Source organism: Thermobia domestica, chromosome 10 (genome assembly GCF_964235325.1).
Source record: "Thermobia domestica chromosome 10, izTheDome1.hap1.1, whole genome shotgun sequence".
In the NCBI taxonomy this organism is placed as follows: domain Eukaryota; kingdom Metazoa; phylum Arthropoda; class Insecta; order Zygentoma; family Lepismatidae; genus Thermobia; species Thermobia domestica.
Genome location: NC_137463.1, coordinates 243,145,502 through 243,160,758, shown reverse-complemented (window position 1 = coordinate 243,160,758; position 15,257 = coordinate 243,145,502). Strand labels below are relative to the sequence as shown.

At 35.9% G+C, this 15,257-nt stretch overlaps 1 protein-coding gene across 3 annotated transcripts in view; it reads right to left on the bottom strand.

Moving 5' to 3' along the window:
* LOC145663132 (uncharacterized) overlaps positions 1 to 15,257 on the bottom strand; it is a 121,019-nt gene that overhangs the window by 17,452 nt on the left and 88,310 nt on the right. For 2 of the 3 annotated variants that reach the window (XM_081729427.1, XM_081729428.1), the window contains exons 3-4: positions 14,270 to 14,383; positions 7,035 to 7,127 (exon numbers count right to left, since the gene is read on the bottom strand). In XM_081729427.1, the coding sequence (XP_081585553.1) occupies positions 7,035 to 7,127; positions 14,270 to 14,383 (207 nt within the window). Of the gene's footprint in view, positions 1 to 7,034; positions 7,128 to 14,269; positions 14,386 to 15,257 lie in introns of all 3 variants that reach the window. The other variant, XM_081729429.1, reaches the window with a different exon arrangement.

Sequence of the window (15,257 nt, the reverse complement as noted above, 5' to 3'; positions counted from 1 at the left end):
TATGTGCAATTACCTTTACAGCATTTCTGCACAATCACTACAGAGTGGCTGGATGTTATGTCTAATGACTTGCACTTATGCCGCTGATACCAGCAGGCGTGGTAAGGATGGTGGGCACTCGCAGTCGCAACCTCAACGAAATAGTATTGTGGTTCGAGATCCAATTTGGAGGTTTGCGCACTCTCTATTGTAGTATTATTATTTGTATTGCGAATGTCTTCTTCACGCCAATTACTAAAATCCACCACAGGTAAGCCGTATTGAACAGAAGTTGTTTCCAGCGGAGTTATAAAACTTGGTTATCCCGAATGGGATCAGGTAAGAATCAAACTCTTCCGGTTATAAGAATAACTGCCCTGAACAGGAACCGAACCCAACACAATCCAATTGTGTTATAAAGCATGGCAAAAGGTTGAGGAGAGGTGATACATTCTATTTACAGTTGACGATGTTTACAAGTCTGGTAGTTTTTTACGAAGAAGGTGAAAGTCAGAAACAACTTACCAGAATTTCCATACAGGTTTACTTTTAAAGTAGTTTCAACGTTGGAGGGCAATCTTCTGAAAGCACTGTAAAAGAGTCGTATTTTGTTGTAGATGTAAACGATTGTTTTGTCATCATAGCTGAGCATCTATAAAGGATCATTCCAACGGTGGAATATTGTCTAGCTGAGAGAACATTTGAGAGCTAATCCTTTGGTAGTAGAGAGTTTCTGAGAGGAAATCATTTGAGAGCTAATCCGTAAGTGGTGAGGCATTACCTAAGAAAAAAAAGTTGATTTCCAATAAATTCTTCCATTGTCGTCATTTTTTCTACACTATTGCAACTGTGGTCCGCAGATTCATTTACTTGCTTTCGAACCATCTTTACTTTAATAGAACGATGCCTTCTCAATTCAGTGCAGAGGATTAAGTGTCCTTTGGATCACGAGAAGAGCGAGTGACATTAAAACGCCTTCACACATGATTTTTGATTTTCAAACACGCCTTATTATTCAGAGTCTCATCTTTTGGTTCAGTTTCGTGTCAACCATTTCATGATGTGGCGTCTTCATGAGAATAATTTCGCTCGGCTCAGTGACAAGATTGGCAAAGTTACATGGAGGTTGTGCTAAAGGCGATGGTAGATCTTTCTGTATCTCCTGGCAAAAGGTTTTATCATTTTTAATCGCCTGTTGTGCTGTTTAAAGGTACAGGCTCTTGCGCTTACAAAATGTCTATGCAAGATAATAAGCTATATTTTCATAGAAACATTCTTGCCTTCATTGTTGTTTTAAATCTTTGTTTAATTTTAGTTTAATGCAAATAATCGTATGTAATTATTAGTTTTGATGTTATTCCAATGAATTAATGATACGTTTATACTATATATGCATTGTTCAAATAAATTCCATTTGTAAAATTACTGACTTGGGAACACTTAAACAGACATATTCAGTTAGCGCAAGAGACCCAAATACAGTGGTTTTATTTATTATACTCAGCTTCTAGGATCACCAAATTTCTCAAATAATTCGTAAATCGCTGAAGAACATTCAACTTTCAAATTCAGGGATGCAAATATTTCACAATGACTCTTCCTAGTTTTACACAGGTGTCCTCTAGGACCACTAAATTCCCTAGATTTAACATTTTAATGCAAATATATCTTAAAAGGTTAAATATAGATTACTTTTGATTTTAAAATCAAATAACCCAAGACCCAAAGAGGTGCATTGTGTGTGCATATAGTAATTTAACGCCCTTTTCAGCACCAAGGATATATTAGATATGAACGTAGAGGATTAGAACCATCACCAGGATCCGAATCTGGATCTTGCGTGGCAAAGTAGCGTACAAACCATATACCTAAGGGCACGAGTTTTTCGCACTAAGAATTTGAAAATTTCGCGTTTTCTTTTTAATATTTCGCGTTTTGACGCATTTTCCAAGTTAAGTTTTGCATTTTGTAGCTCTTGTGGAAAAAAGATATTCCCTAACATTTTTACAATTGTTCCTTTTATTCATACATTGCTACAGAAATAAACATTAATTACCTAAAAACAAAATACACTGAGTATTTCACTTGACATTGTAAATTTCACTTACAGAAAATTATGTAGTTTTTTTAAAAATCAAACTGAAGGAAAATCAGAAACTAAACTTACTACGAGTACGAAAGTTTTGCTGTTTTCTGTTTTATGCCCTTGATCTTTAGTAGCAGGAGACAGAAGGTGTCTTCTATAATGCCATTGGCTAGCTAATTAAAAAGGCTCCTGCTGAGATGATGATAGGTAATACGCAACATGCTCTTTATACCCACGTCCGAATCACACGAAATGCACCGTTCATGCCATATTACCGTACCGTCAGCAAAAAAACTGGCGTTTTTAAATTAATGACAACATATTTTTAAAATTTCGCGTTATTTGGCGTATTGTTAGAAATTTCGCGCAATACTGCCAATTTCGCGTTTTATCGCGCAACGAAAACCAATGAAAATACACATTGAAAATACACAGAATATCATAAAACGTCTAGAAACTGAAAATTACTTTATTCTGACGCATTTCGTTTTATCGCGCATTGCGAAAAACTCGTGCCTCTACATACACTCATGAGAAAATTCCTTTTTTAAAAGATCTGAAGAACAATAAATTCTGATTTTATTAAATACCAACAAGTGTAAAGGTATTAGAGTATCACATGAAATAACAGAGGAGAGTGCAACCGGAAGAGGAGTTCAACAGCGACATCGCCTCTCACCAACGTTATAACTATAGGTTTGCATAATGAATAGGATATTCCGACAGTTGGTAAAGAGATTAGGTGCATAAAGTTTGCAGAGAAATTAGCGATAATCTCAGAACAGCATCATCATTTTGCTTTAGTAGGGGATCAAGACTTTCTACTATCAAGCATTTGAAGTCTCTTATTAGTATATTAGTATACCATATATATATATAATATACTAATACTATACTATACTATACTATACTATACTATAATAATATACTAATGTATACTAATATACTAATATATATAAAACTCAGGATGGGGGACTATTGACTCCCTACCCTTTCAAAACGACAACACTATTGCAGAATATGAAAAGCAAATTAATAACATATAATACTCCGCTACTTGCCAGTTCCATTAAACTATTATTTTATTTGTTCTAGTATGTTATTTGTTAGTACTTACTATTAATATAAAGTATCCAGAATTTTAACTTGTACAAACGGGGCGAATATGAATCTGGTGGGAGAGGTGTATGCTCCTGATTCTCATTTTACATTTTGAGTAACAGTGTTTTCAAGTTACAAAATACACAAACAGAACTGATAAGGCATTTAAGAGTATTCAAAAATTCCAAGCACTCAAAGTCATTGAAAAGTTCTAGGCACGTCCTAAAAGTTCCCAATGAGTGCTGGTACAGAAAATAGTTCTATAGGTAGTCATTTTAACGAAAGTGTGTAGAATTTATTCTAATAATTTATATTTTGAATAACAATAAAGGGACAGTTTGTTCATTTTTGCTTAAAATGGGACATTTACGCGTCCCGTTCGAGAATAAAAAAATCGGGAAAACGGTTGAAAAAAAGGACTGTCCCGGCTAAAACGGCTGTCTGGTTTATATGATAATAATATATTTTGTGTGTATTTCAATATGATAATATTTTGTGATACTCAAAACGCTAATCTATCTGTATCACCTGATTGCCACTCTGTATCACGAAATTTGTACATTAAACGATGCGAAATAGGTGACTCGACTATTTTCGGCAGCATAATTTATTATTTTCAATATTCGTACATGACAATTCAAGAAAGGAAGAAAGAAGAAAACAAACGTTTGCGCATGTACGAGAAATGGCCGGTAAGAGCGATGTCTGTCCTGTGGCGAGTGGCGCTGTGTGCAGTAGTTCAGTAGGCAGTAAGCAGTGGAGGGAGAAGGTTGCGTTGCAGTTCACTTGCCCGATATAATAACTGAAAATGAATGCACCAATAGAAAAACCCACAAAATGTGAAGTGCGTGCGGTATACCATCAAATCAGAAGTCTACTATGTAACGTTACAACAACTCAGACGAGCCATCCAGAACAACCATCGGGGCCTCCTTCAACAATGATAATGCATTTTACGATGCTGTTAACAGGTGGCTTCATTGATAGGCTTCTTTTTTTCTTTCTTTCTTTCTTTCAGAAGGAATTTGAAACCTTGTAAAACGTTATGAAAATTGTCTCAATTTGAATGGTGAATATGTTGAAAAGTAATATAATGTTATACTTTTCTAATGTGTATAATAAAAATTTTGCATCTGCGAGTGTATGCCATTGATAACCAACGGGCGGCTTTTCCCGAATTGCCCTCGCATAATACTTCAATTTACTTGATTAAATTTTAGTTTATTGTTCCATTCAACATCAAAGCTATATAGCACGTGGACCTACAGCTTAATGTGGGATCCGAACCATATGAGGTCCCGCCGGGAAACTTGGGTCTTCCGTGCCAAAGACGCTGTCACGAGGAAGTTCGTGTGATAAAAGCAGAGATTTCATCTTTTAAGAAACGAATTAATTTAATTTATTAAGTCAAAGGAAGTAGAAATTCCGATTACAGAGCTACGAAAACAAAGCAGGTAGTGTCTGAATACTTCTAATTATATTTGAAGGCTGATATAAAGATTGAACAGATGTAGTGCCGTGCCGTGGAAAATCAGCACCCGGGGCGAGAGTATACGACGGCACCCCCATACATATATTCCAAGTAATTTTTCCTCTCTTTTTCTTTTATCTCCTGAATTTTGCGCCCCCTTACTTCGGCGCCCAGGACCGTCACCCCACCACTACCAGCATGGCATGGTACTGGCTGAACTTGAGAAGAATGACGATAAAGATATTACGGAGAAACCAAAAAAGAGAAACATGGGATGCGGGAAAAGGGGAACATCAGCGTTGACTTGCGATTACATTTGGGAAAATCGCTATGTTGAACCTAAAACAATCCCTGCTCAAAATATATCAAAATTATGGCAACCGTTTCAATACTTCGAACAGTTTTATGATGAAGTTATCAATCATATGGTGAAGGAAAGAGTAAGATACCGAACTGACAAAGTAAGATCATAGTTTTACTATGTCAGGTGAGTTAATGAGAGTATGTCTTGTATTCTATTGAGCGGTTACGCATGTTTACCATAAACCCATAAGATGGGGGATACAAAACTTGGGTAATGGCTACTAGCATTGGTTATGTCATACAATTTGATGTCTATCAAGGTAAAGAGAGGGATCAGCATAGTTATGTTAAAGTATTTGCAATTGCTGGATTAATTGTGCTGAAACTGTCTGATATTTTGAAAGAAAAATTTCCCGATTATCCGTTTTCTTTCTATTTTGACAATTCCCTCACTTCACTGAAATTACCGAAAGAACTTCAAGAGAAAGATATTGGAGCTTCAGGGACGGTGGGACTAGCATAGACGGAAACCGTCCACTCTAAGACGTGAAGAATATGCACAAACTACCAAGTTGTAGCTACTATCGGAGAAAGAAAAGTACGGGGATTATAACACTGCGAGTAAATGATAACAGCGTTGTAACACTTTTGCCGACAGCTAGCGGTGTACAACCACTGAAGACAACATCGAGGCGTTCTGCTTCGGTTGATAAGAGGATCCAGGTACAAATACCAGCAGTGGTTTCCAACAACAATGCAAACATGGGTGGAGTGGAGAGACTGAATCAAAATCTGCACCTCTATCGCTCTTCCATTTGTGGAAAGAAATGGTATTTCCCGCACACAGTCTTGATGCTAGAGGTTGTTACCGTAAACAACTGGATACTTGCAAAAAAGGCTGGTTATAGTGGTCACCTAAAAACCGCAGAAGCATTTGCAAGGTGCTTTTAAGAAAATATGGGAATTTAAAGCCTGGATCAGGAAGACCCATTCTTTCTGTTGCTATTTCAAGATCTTCGCCATTGTCAGTACGATAACATAGGTCACGAAGTAAAGGTTTCAAGTTTACGCAGATGTAGTTTATGCAAAAACAAAACAAACAGGTACTTTGTTAAATGCAAAATATTTCTGCAAGACAAACGTTTCGATGCGTTTCATACTCAGGCGTAAATATGCATCATCGGTGCGCTAATGTAGGTACAAAGTGTTGTACAATGTAATACCAAGGACATATAAATCATAGTTATTGTCCAAATCTTTCGGATCAGAAATTAGAGAACATTAGAAAAATGAAATCTTTATGAGTCTTACGTCCAACGGTTATGCCGACTAGGCTAACCTGATGATGAGAAATGAATGAAATGGTGGAATGAAGAAAGTGGGAGGAAACGGGAGAAACCCGAGAAAACCCACGCACACGGTGTTTGTCCACCACAAGGTTCACTTGGCGGCAGCTGGGATTAAACCCGGGACCCCAAGCACCAGAGCTGAACGCTCTACCACTGAACCATCGCGGCTCCCTAGAGAACATTAGACTTTAACATTTAGAACAAGGTTAACGATATTCCATAAACTGTTCAAACTTTGTTCTATTACTGTTTAAATATTGTAGATCTACCGAAACAAAATAACTCGTAAAATAAATAAATTTGAATTATGTGTAAATAATTTATTCCAGTTTGTACTGACTTACAGATGTATTCGGAAAGACAGCCTATTGACAAACTTTACCTCATGTTCCCAATGGGTCGAAAACGACCCCCTACGAATAGCCACGATATTATGATGGGTTATTTTCGACCCACCCTCCTAAAAGTGTACACGTAGGATGCAGCTCATTTCTTTCAACAATTTTGTGATTATACTTCTTCACTGGGTACTCCGTATAAAATCAACGAAATTCGTAACAAAAAATAATTCGGTAAAATATGGGTTAGTCATCTATCTTCTTCAGCCTTACGGATATAATTAATCGTGAGGCGTTAGATTAAAGATATCGTTTTTCTTTCAATGCAACCAAATTAAGTAGTAACTGTATATCAGTCTACGAAGAGGAAGAACATAATAACAATAAATGTAGCATAATATACGTACCTCTAATTTCAAAGATAATTTATTATCTTCTGGAGTAGTAGTTGAAGTTTCTTTCAAAGCAGCAACAGTTTTAGGATGATTTGGATTGGAGACCTGGAAACAACGAAGTCAGTAAATGTATTACTATTATTACAGTTTTGTTGACTCATTTGTAATTAACGGATGTTATTATTTTATAAAGAAAAAAAACTACATTATGTCTTTTTAAGATATTCACACTAGATTTGCCTAACAGATTACGGATAATATAACTCAAGCAATGAGGCTTACACATTTTCCTATTAATATACAAGGTGTTACAAAAATTTGTCAGAATATTTTGGAAATAGATTTTTCACATCAAAATTTTTTAAAAAATAATAAGTTTATATTGACCTCTGGTTGCAAGTGCGTAGTTTCGTAGTCGATGCCGAGAACGTGAACTTCAAAGGTCCATAGTTCCACTACTATACGACCGTTCGTAGTCGGGTCAAGACATCACTAAAATAAAATGAAATCTTTGAGTTTTACGTCCCACGATTAAGCCGGCCAGGCTAAAGGAGACGTGATTATGAGAAACGAATGAAATGGTGGAATAAAGAAAGTGGGAGGAAACGGGAGAACCCCGAGGAAACCCACGCACACAGTGTTTGAAGACATCACTGAGGAACTAGTATGTGTCCTATCCAAATATTCATTTTTCAGAACCTTCGGTACTTGCACAATCATTTTTAGGGAGGCTGTTTGGGAGTACTGGATCGCTCTCTACCTACCTCTCTAAAAATTGGTGTGCAAGTACTGAAGCATTCTTAAACATTAATATTTAGATAGTTCACATACCACTTCCTCAGTGATATCTTGACCCGACTACGATAGGTCCCATAGTAGTGGAGCTATGAATTTTTAAAGTTTACTTATTTCACGTTTTGGGCACCCTGTAACTCCGAAACTATCCGCTTTTGAGCACAGGTGCATATGAACTTTTTTTCTTATTTTGATGTTAGGAATCTGTTTCCAAAATAATGTGACACATTTTTTTAACACCCTGTATACAAGTTATATCCTCTACAAGATCTTATTGAAGGGAGGGAAGAGTAGTGAACGTTAAATTATCCTAAAGAATCATATTAATTTGTCGCTTCTTGGGGAGGGAGGAACCGATCCCTCTCTTTACATCAATACCTAATTCATAAATAAATAAAAGAATTATGGGGAATGTTCTCACATTAATACAAAGTCTTTACAATACGTACTTAGACAGAAGAGAGAGAGAGAGGGAAAAACGTGTTGTACGGACATTAACAATACTATTTCTAAACATAATTCGCAAGTTCCACTCACATTATACTGGACCAAAATTTGGTTTTCACATAAAATTAATTTTCTCATATTATTTCTAGCTCTTAATAAATTTAAGGCCACTAAATTATGAAACAGAAATTATTCACATCCATTTTCTTTTGCAACATAAACAACGTCTAAATACTTTTAAATTTATATTTAGTTCTTTGGGCTGATTCATTTATTTTTCCCACTCGTTGATCTCTAGATACATAATTTTCAATCTATCTTTCAATATCCAACATCCTGATAACAGACTTAGTAAATGTCCGAAAATTCGTGCAATTACAACGTGAAAGGTGCCTGTAACGTAAGTCTAGAAATAACATACAAGGGTTGTTTATTGAAAAAGGGTGTAAAAGCCTTAGAAGACGGACTGGTTTATCATTACGTCCTTTTAATTTTTAAAGCTAATATAAAATATCGCATATTAAGGTGTTGTTATCCTTTACTCCTCCAGCTTCCCAGCAGTTCAATTTACATTTTCAAGCTGGTTATGCAACTACAAAGGTAACCAAGAAAGTTCTGTTGCTTTTTGTGGAGATCTGTGTTCCATTGGCTCTCACACCGTGAGTTGAATGCGAATGGAGATAAGGCAAAGGTCAGTTGTTGGTGTTGGTATATCCAACATACTACCTGGTTGTGGCAGTTCAGTTATACACTGTGAACTTGCGTAAGGACAGAGTGAACATGGGATCTCCAAAGAAAGTCGTAAGGGCGTACATGCTGTACAAGTTCAAACTGGGGTCAAACGCCGTTTCAGTGGGGCGGAACATATACCAGGCTTTAGTGAGGGTGTCGTGACTACACGGACAGTGCAGCGGTGGTTTAACAAGCTTAAGGACGGTGACGAAACACTCGAAGATGCATCACGTACTGGAAGATCAACACATGTAAAAACGAAGATCTTCAGGTAGCAATGGAGGCGAATAGTGACCAGATATGTAAGAACTGGAACTACAATTCAGGGTGAATGGAGAAACCATTCGGCAGCACCTCCATCAACTTGGTAAGCACAACAGGTTGGGTCGATTGGTCCCACATGATTTGAGTCCGGACCAGAAGGCAACGCGAGCAGATACGGAAAGTTGAAATTTGGCATGATTGTCGTTTATCAAGACTAATCCATAAGAAAATTGCCAAAAGTGAATATTTTTAAGTTTAAGGGAGTCTAAAGGGGGATGAAGAAATTCCACATGTTGTTTAAATGGTCATTTTTTGGACATATAATCTCATGTTTTATATACTTGGAATTGGAGTAAAAACTTGAAATTCGGTGCGCTTGTACATTTTCGTTAGTGTTACCTAAGCAAATTACCAAAAATAAAAAATTCCAATTTTAGAGTGGTTTTATGTGAAAATGAAAAATCTTTCCCATGTTATTTATATGGGACATCTTCTACACCCCAAAAGGTTTAGGCACTTCCGGCAGGAATAGAATGATGAAATTTGGCACGATTGTAGCCTTCCGGGACTAATCCACAGAAAAATTGCCAAAAGTGAATATTTTTAGTTTTTAAGGTATGTAAAGGGGGAAGAAGAAATTCCCATGTTATTTAAATGGAATTTTTCTTGGGATACAAAAATCTTATCTTTTAGATAGTTGAAATAGGAAAAGAAACTTGAAACTCAGCAGAATTGTGGGTTCAAGAGGTGCAAGGCCGTGGGCCAAGCAAACGCGGGGGTCTGGAGGCGGAGCCCCCAGCTAGCCAAAGGCTAATATATATAATGGTCTACATAAGTTTAATTGTTATTATTCCAACGCTTACATGCTGTGCCCGTCAGCCAGGTTGTCCTTATTTTGAGGCAGCATAATATGGATAATAAACATACATTGGGTACTGTTGAGTGACAACGTTTGTCTCTAAAGTCCGTAAAATAATTGCGAGTACGTAGGACACACGGAATAAGTAACGAAGTGCTTTTATTAACTAAACGTGAAAAGCAGTTTATATACAAGTTGTCCCTAAAGTAATGGCGAAAAATTAAACCACAGATTTCTGCCACCAAAGCAAGTAAAACAGTTTATATGGCATATAGCCCGGAAGTAGACAGAGGCGGAGCTATAAAGCTTTGAAAGCAGCAATTTCACACTTGCCTACCGGAATAATGGTAGGAGTTAGGAAGGAGTTCAGAAATACATAAAAATCATATTGGCTTAATCTGTTAAACGCATATTACATAACTGCACCAGAGATTCTCCATACGTGATGTAGGAATTCACCGAATGTCTGCACGGCAGGGGTAAAGAAACGGTACAGTGAGTTTGAAACCATACAGGAAGAAATTGTCATCTATGGCACGATTGCACATACATGTACAATGGGAGTCAAAGCAAAAACAAGTGATCATGGTTGCATAATCTCAGGGGTGGCAATGGAAAGTGGTATACCAGATAGAAACTTGCAGAGAAAGGGCAGAAATAAGAACAAGTGTAACCAGTCGCGTAATGTAATGAAATAACAGGCAGAATACACAACAACGTAGGGTACTTGTAACGTGGTATTTAACTCAGAGTAGCACTACAAACTACTGGGTAATACGTACTAACAATAAACGTATTTACAAAAGGTGTTCGAAGTGCTGTCCTCCCACATCCCTGCAACGTGCTAATCGTCGCTGCAGTGGGTTTCGAATGCGTTTCATCACTCCCAGTATGTTCCATAACTGTTCGCACGCATCTTCAATGTAGTTTTGTAAGCCGACCAGTGTGTCAATAGGAGAACTGTAAATAACGTTTTGAAGTGTCCCCAGACACAAAAATTAATAGGATTCAAATCCGGTGATTTGGGAGGCCAAGCCACAGGGCCATTGCGGACTATCATCGTTGGTCGTAGCGACGCGTACGATACCGTCTTACAGGTACAGTAAAGTGATTTGGTACTCCATCATGAATAAACGACGATGTATAGGGAATCCATTGCACATTTATGTCAAATATTTGAACATATGTTTAACAGATCAAGCCAATATGATTATTATGTACTTCTGACCTGCCTTCCTAGCTCCTATCATTATCCCGGTAGGCAAGTGTAAAGTACCTTTCCCCCACTTTCGAAGCTGTCTAGCTCCACCCCTATCCACTTACGGACTATATGTCATATAAACTTTTTTTACTTGTTTTGGTGCCAGGAATCTGTTGTTTCATTTTTCGACATTACTTTTGGGACACCCTCTATATACACATATATAAGATATTAAAGAAAATAAGAATCATATTCAACAACAAGATTTTTAAGTCATTATGCTGGAACAAAGAGAAAATTTTACGTCATGTTATGGAAAATCGACCATCTTATTTGTTCGTTGTTTTGACATACCACTAGCATGATTTTCTAATTTCTGACTTTTGGAACGGTGAGATATAGTGTCTATAAATAACAGTCTTAAGAGTATTGATTGCATCTCATTACCTTCTTTCATAACGTTCAAATTGGCTGTTTAAATCTCACAAAATTAAAATAACACTAGCAAGCTGAAGTTGGTAATAATAACAACCAGTGGCGGCCGGTGGATTGTGGTTTCGGGTGTTGCAGTACAAACGATAAGAGACAGAAGATATAAAGTGGACTCATTGACTAATCAGCATAACTTTGGATGCAAATGCTATGTGACATGTTAAATTAAATAAAATTCTGTTTTTAAAAAATAAAAAATGCAGAACATTTTATCCGATTAATCACCTTAATTAATTAGTAAGTTCATTCTCCTCTCTTTGATTGGAGCAAATCTGTCTAATACATGCTGGTTGAACTCTGGTATTCTTATTGTCAGGTCTTTTTCGATGGAAAGCATAACCAATGGTGATAACCTTTCTTGGGACATTCAATTCCTTGAAGGTGTCAATTCTTTCTCATGTGGAAAAAAAACTTTTCGTCTTTTGCTGACGCCATAGGTACTGTTAATATTAATTTCAAAGCTTACTAAATATTTACTAAATATTTTTTCTAGATTATTGCGAACGATTCATTCTAGCAAACTCAGTCCTTGACAGTGATCCGAATTCCTCTTCAGTGTTGACTGAAGGGAGTTCGTAGCAGAGATTAGTGTTATAAAAAATGGTCCATTGAACACACTTTATTCACAGTTTATCCAGGAAAATTTAAAATAAATTGAGGAAATGTATCTGGTGCAGACAACACTACTGCATAAGATATCCTGTAAATTTAAATTGGATTTTTTTTTCGAACACTCTCCTGAATTGCCCTTTGCTTATTTTGTCTAAGCCTTAATTGCAATTTTTTCCTCAGTTGAAAGCTGGTCAATGTTTTTTGTAAATTATTTACAGAAGTCATGGTATATAATTCATTCAGAATTTATAGGTTATTTACAGAATTAAAGCACACACAATAAAATTAAACCTAATAATTTAAAACCAAACCAGCTGATACAAAACAGGTACTGGTGTATGAATTCCGAATGTCACATATTCATACATCAACACACACATATGTGCGTAAAAGAAAAAACTACATTCCAAATCATCTGTCTTGCTTGTTACGCAATGCACGATGAACACAATATACGTACTTCCACATGAAGCGAAACAATGCTTACCAATATGATATGGTCTGGAAAGGAAACCTCGTAACCCGCCAGATGAAGGATCAGCATGGAACAGAAGCCAAAAAAATCAAAGAACATCAAAAGAAACAGCACTGCCAGTTCTACACCCAGAAATGTTAACTGGGAGGGGTCCAAAGTATTTGAGGGAGGTCCAATACGTCTACGTAATATGGAACCTGTCTTATACTGCACCCGAAAAGACGATAAGTAGTTCTTACTTACTGTCACCTATACTTTTAGAAAAAAATGATAGAACGATTATTTTTATAAGAAAAGAAGAGTACATGATGAGGCGTAAAATAAAATATTTAGCACACATCAATCGTTTCTGTGTTAAAAAAGTATAGTTTATTAAGAAAGTCTACAAATGTGGGTCAAGTTTCGAAATTTTTGGGAGGTCGAGACCCGGTGGACCCCCTCGTGGCTACGCCCCTGAGCATTGCTAACTAGTCCCAAATTCAATGTGGCGTTCCCCATCATACAGTTTTATGTGGAAATTATCAAGAGTATAAAACATACTTATTTTATAAAAGAAATATGTCTATACTAAAATACTATCCACAGAGGGGGGAGGGGAGCGATTCTACATACAGACTTATTAATATTTGATTCACAAATTACTGTAGAAGAAGCCTTCATTATCAATATAAGCTAAGAATTAACTTGTAAATGCAGGTCTACTTTCATTTGTTTTCTTCTCTACTAGATATTTTCTTTCTTATTTTGTAATTTTGCAATCACTTTTCTTAATTGTCATTATATTGATTTGCTTCAGTATGGTCCCGTAATTTAAAAATATGAATGCATAAAAACAAATTCCATTTGTTAATTGCTAGTGAAAGAAAATTCAGAAATCTTATTTAGCGTAAAAAACCTTCTCGTTCACTGGAAACCGTGCTGTGTTGCAGAAGCACTGCAACGACCAGTCCCTTTAACTTCCGAAATAGGGAAAAGGAGACTTAACATTTGCTCCAATTGCCGCGCTGAAGGAATCTGGTCGTTGTATGCTCGCTGCAACACAATGTAAATTAGAGACTCTGTGACGGATTATTTTTCGCTTTTTAAAACGGATTAACGGAACGGACAGTTACAGAAGTAAAAAATATGTCATTTAAAGTGTATATATGCAAGTATTAAAAAGTATCTTTTTCTGTTCTTTACTACTATTGCTAATAATATTTTTTCTTGAAATACTTTGGTCGTTGCGCAACGCTGCAACACTAACATTAGCAGCCACTGATAACAACGTAAAGAAAAGAAATAGAAGTAAAAAGAAACTGAAGAGGAAATAGAATTCATTATACACTAACCAAATACGAAGTGAAAAATGTAAAAACCAATTCAGTTACCTCTAGCTTTATTGTTGATGGATCCGTATCCTCTGTAACTGTAACAGTTGTTTCAGTTTCGTGTACAACTTGATCAGTTGTTGAACTTTCAGGACAGTGCGGTGGACTCGACACCTGAAACAAACAAAACTTCATTACATTTTTTTCAGAAGATTCTAAAAATTAAGTCTTCATTAGAGGTTCAAGTAATTTACATCCGCTCACAATCAACAAAATGAAATAAACGATTGGAGTTAAGAATTTATTTTTATTATTATTATTATTATTATTATTATTATTATTATTATTATTATTATTATTATTATTATTATTATTATATGTCAGACAGATACATATGTACTCTTATAAAAATTACTGGTAAGGTCGAAACTAGAACATGCATCGGTAACTGGGAACAGCCTAACAAATACTCACGTGAACAAACTTGAAATGATCCAAAAGTAATAATAAACACTTCTGACCAGAGTATATACACTTGTTTATTAAAAACTAAATTCCAGTGTAACAGTTTCAACAACGTAACGTTGTCTTCATCAGACACTAACTTCAAAAGTGTTTTATTAGAATACTTTGTTTTAAGTTAGGAATTGACTATTACTCTAGCACGTATGAATATTGGATAACATACTTTAAATTGGAATGACTGGCTGACAGGAGAAAATTGATTGACTTTGTATTTGTAAAAAAGATACCTGACAACCAATGTACCTCGGACTACATTTTAAAAATTGTAGATTTTAAACTTCCAACATATGGTACAAGGGTAAAAATTTTACTGGAACCACATAATAGAAAATATATTTTAATCTAGGATTTTAACAAGCTATAATGAATGCATATCCTAAAATATGACTTTATTTTAGAACTTTTACCTTAACTCAGTAGTTTTTATTTTTACTTTTAATTTTTGATATTTTTTAAGTAATTACCATACACTACACTGTCAGTGTTTTTATTATTAATAATTTATGTTCAAGAGGTAACCATA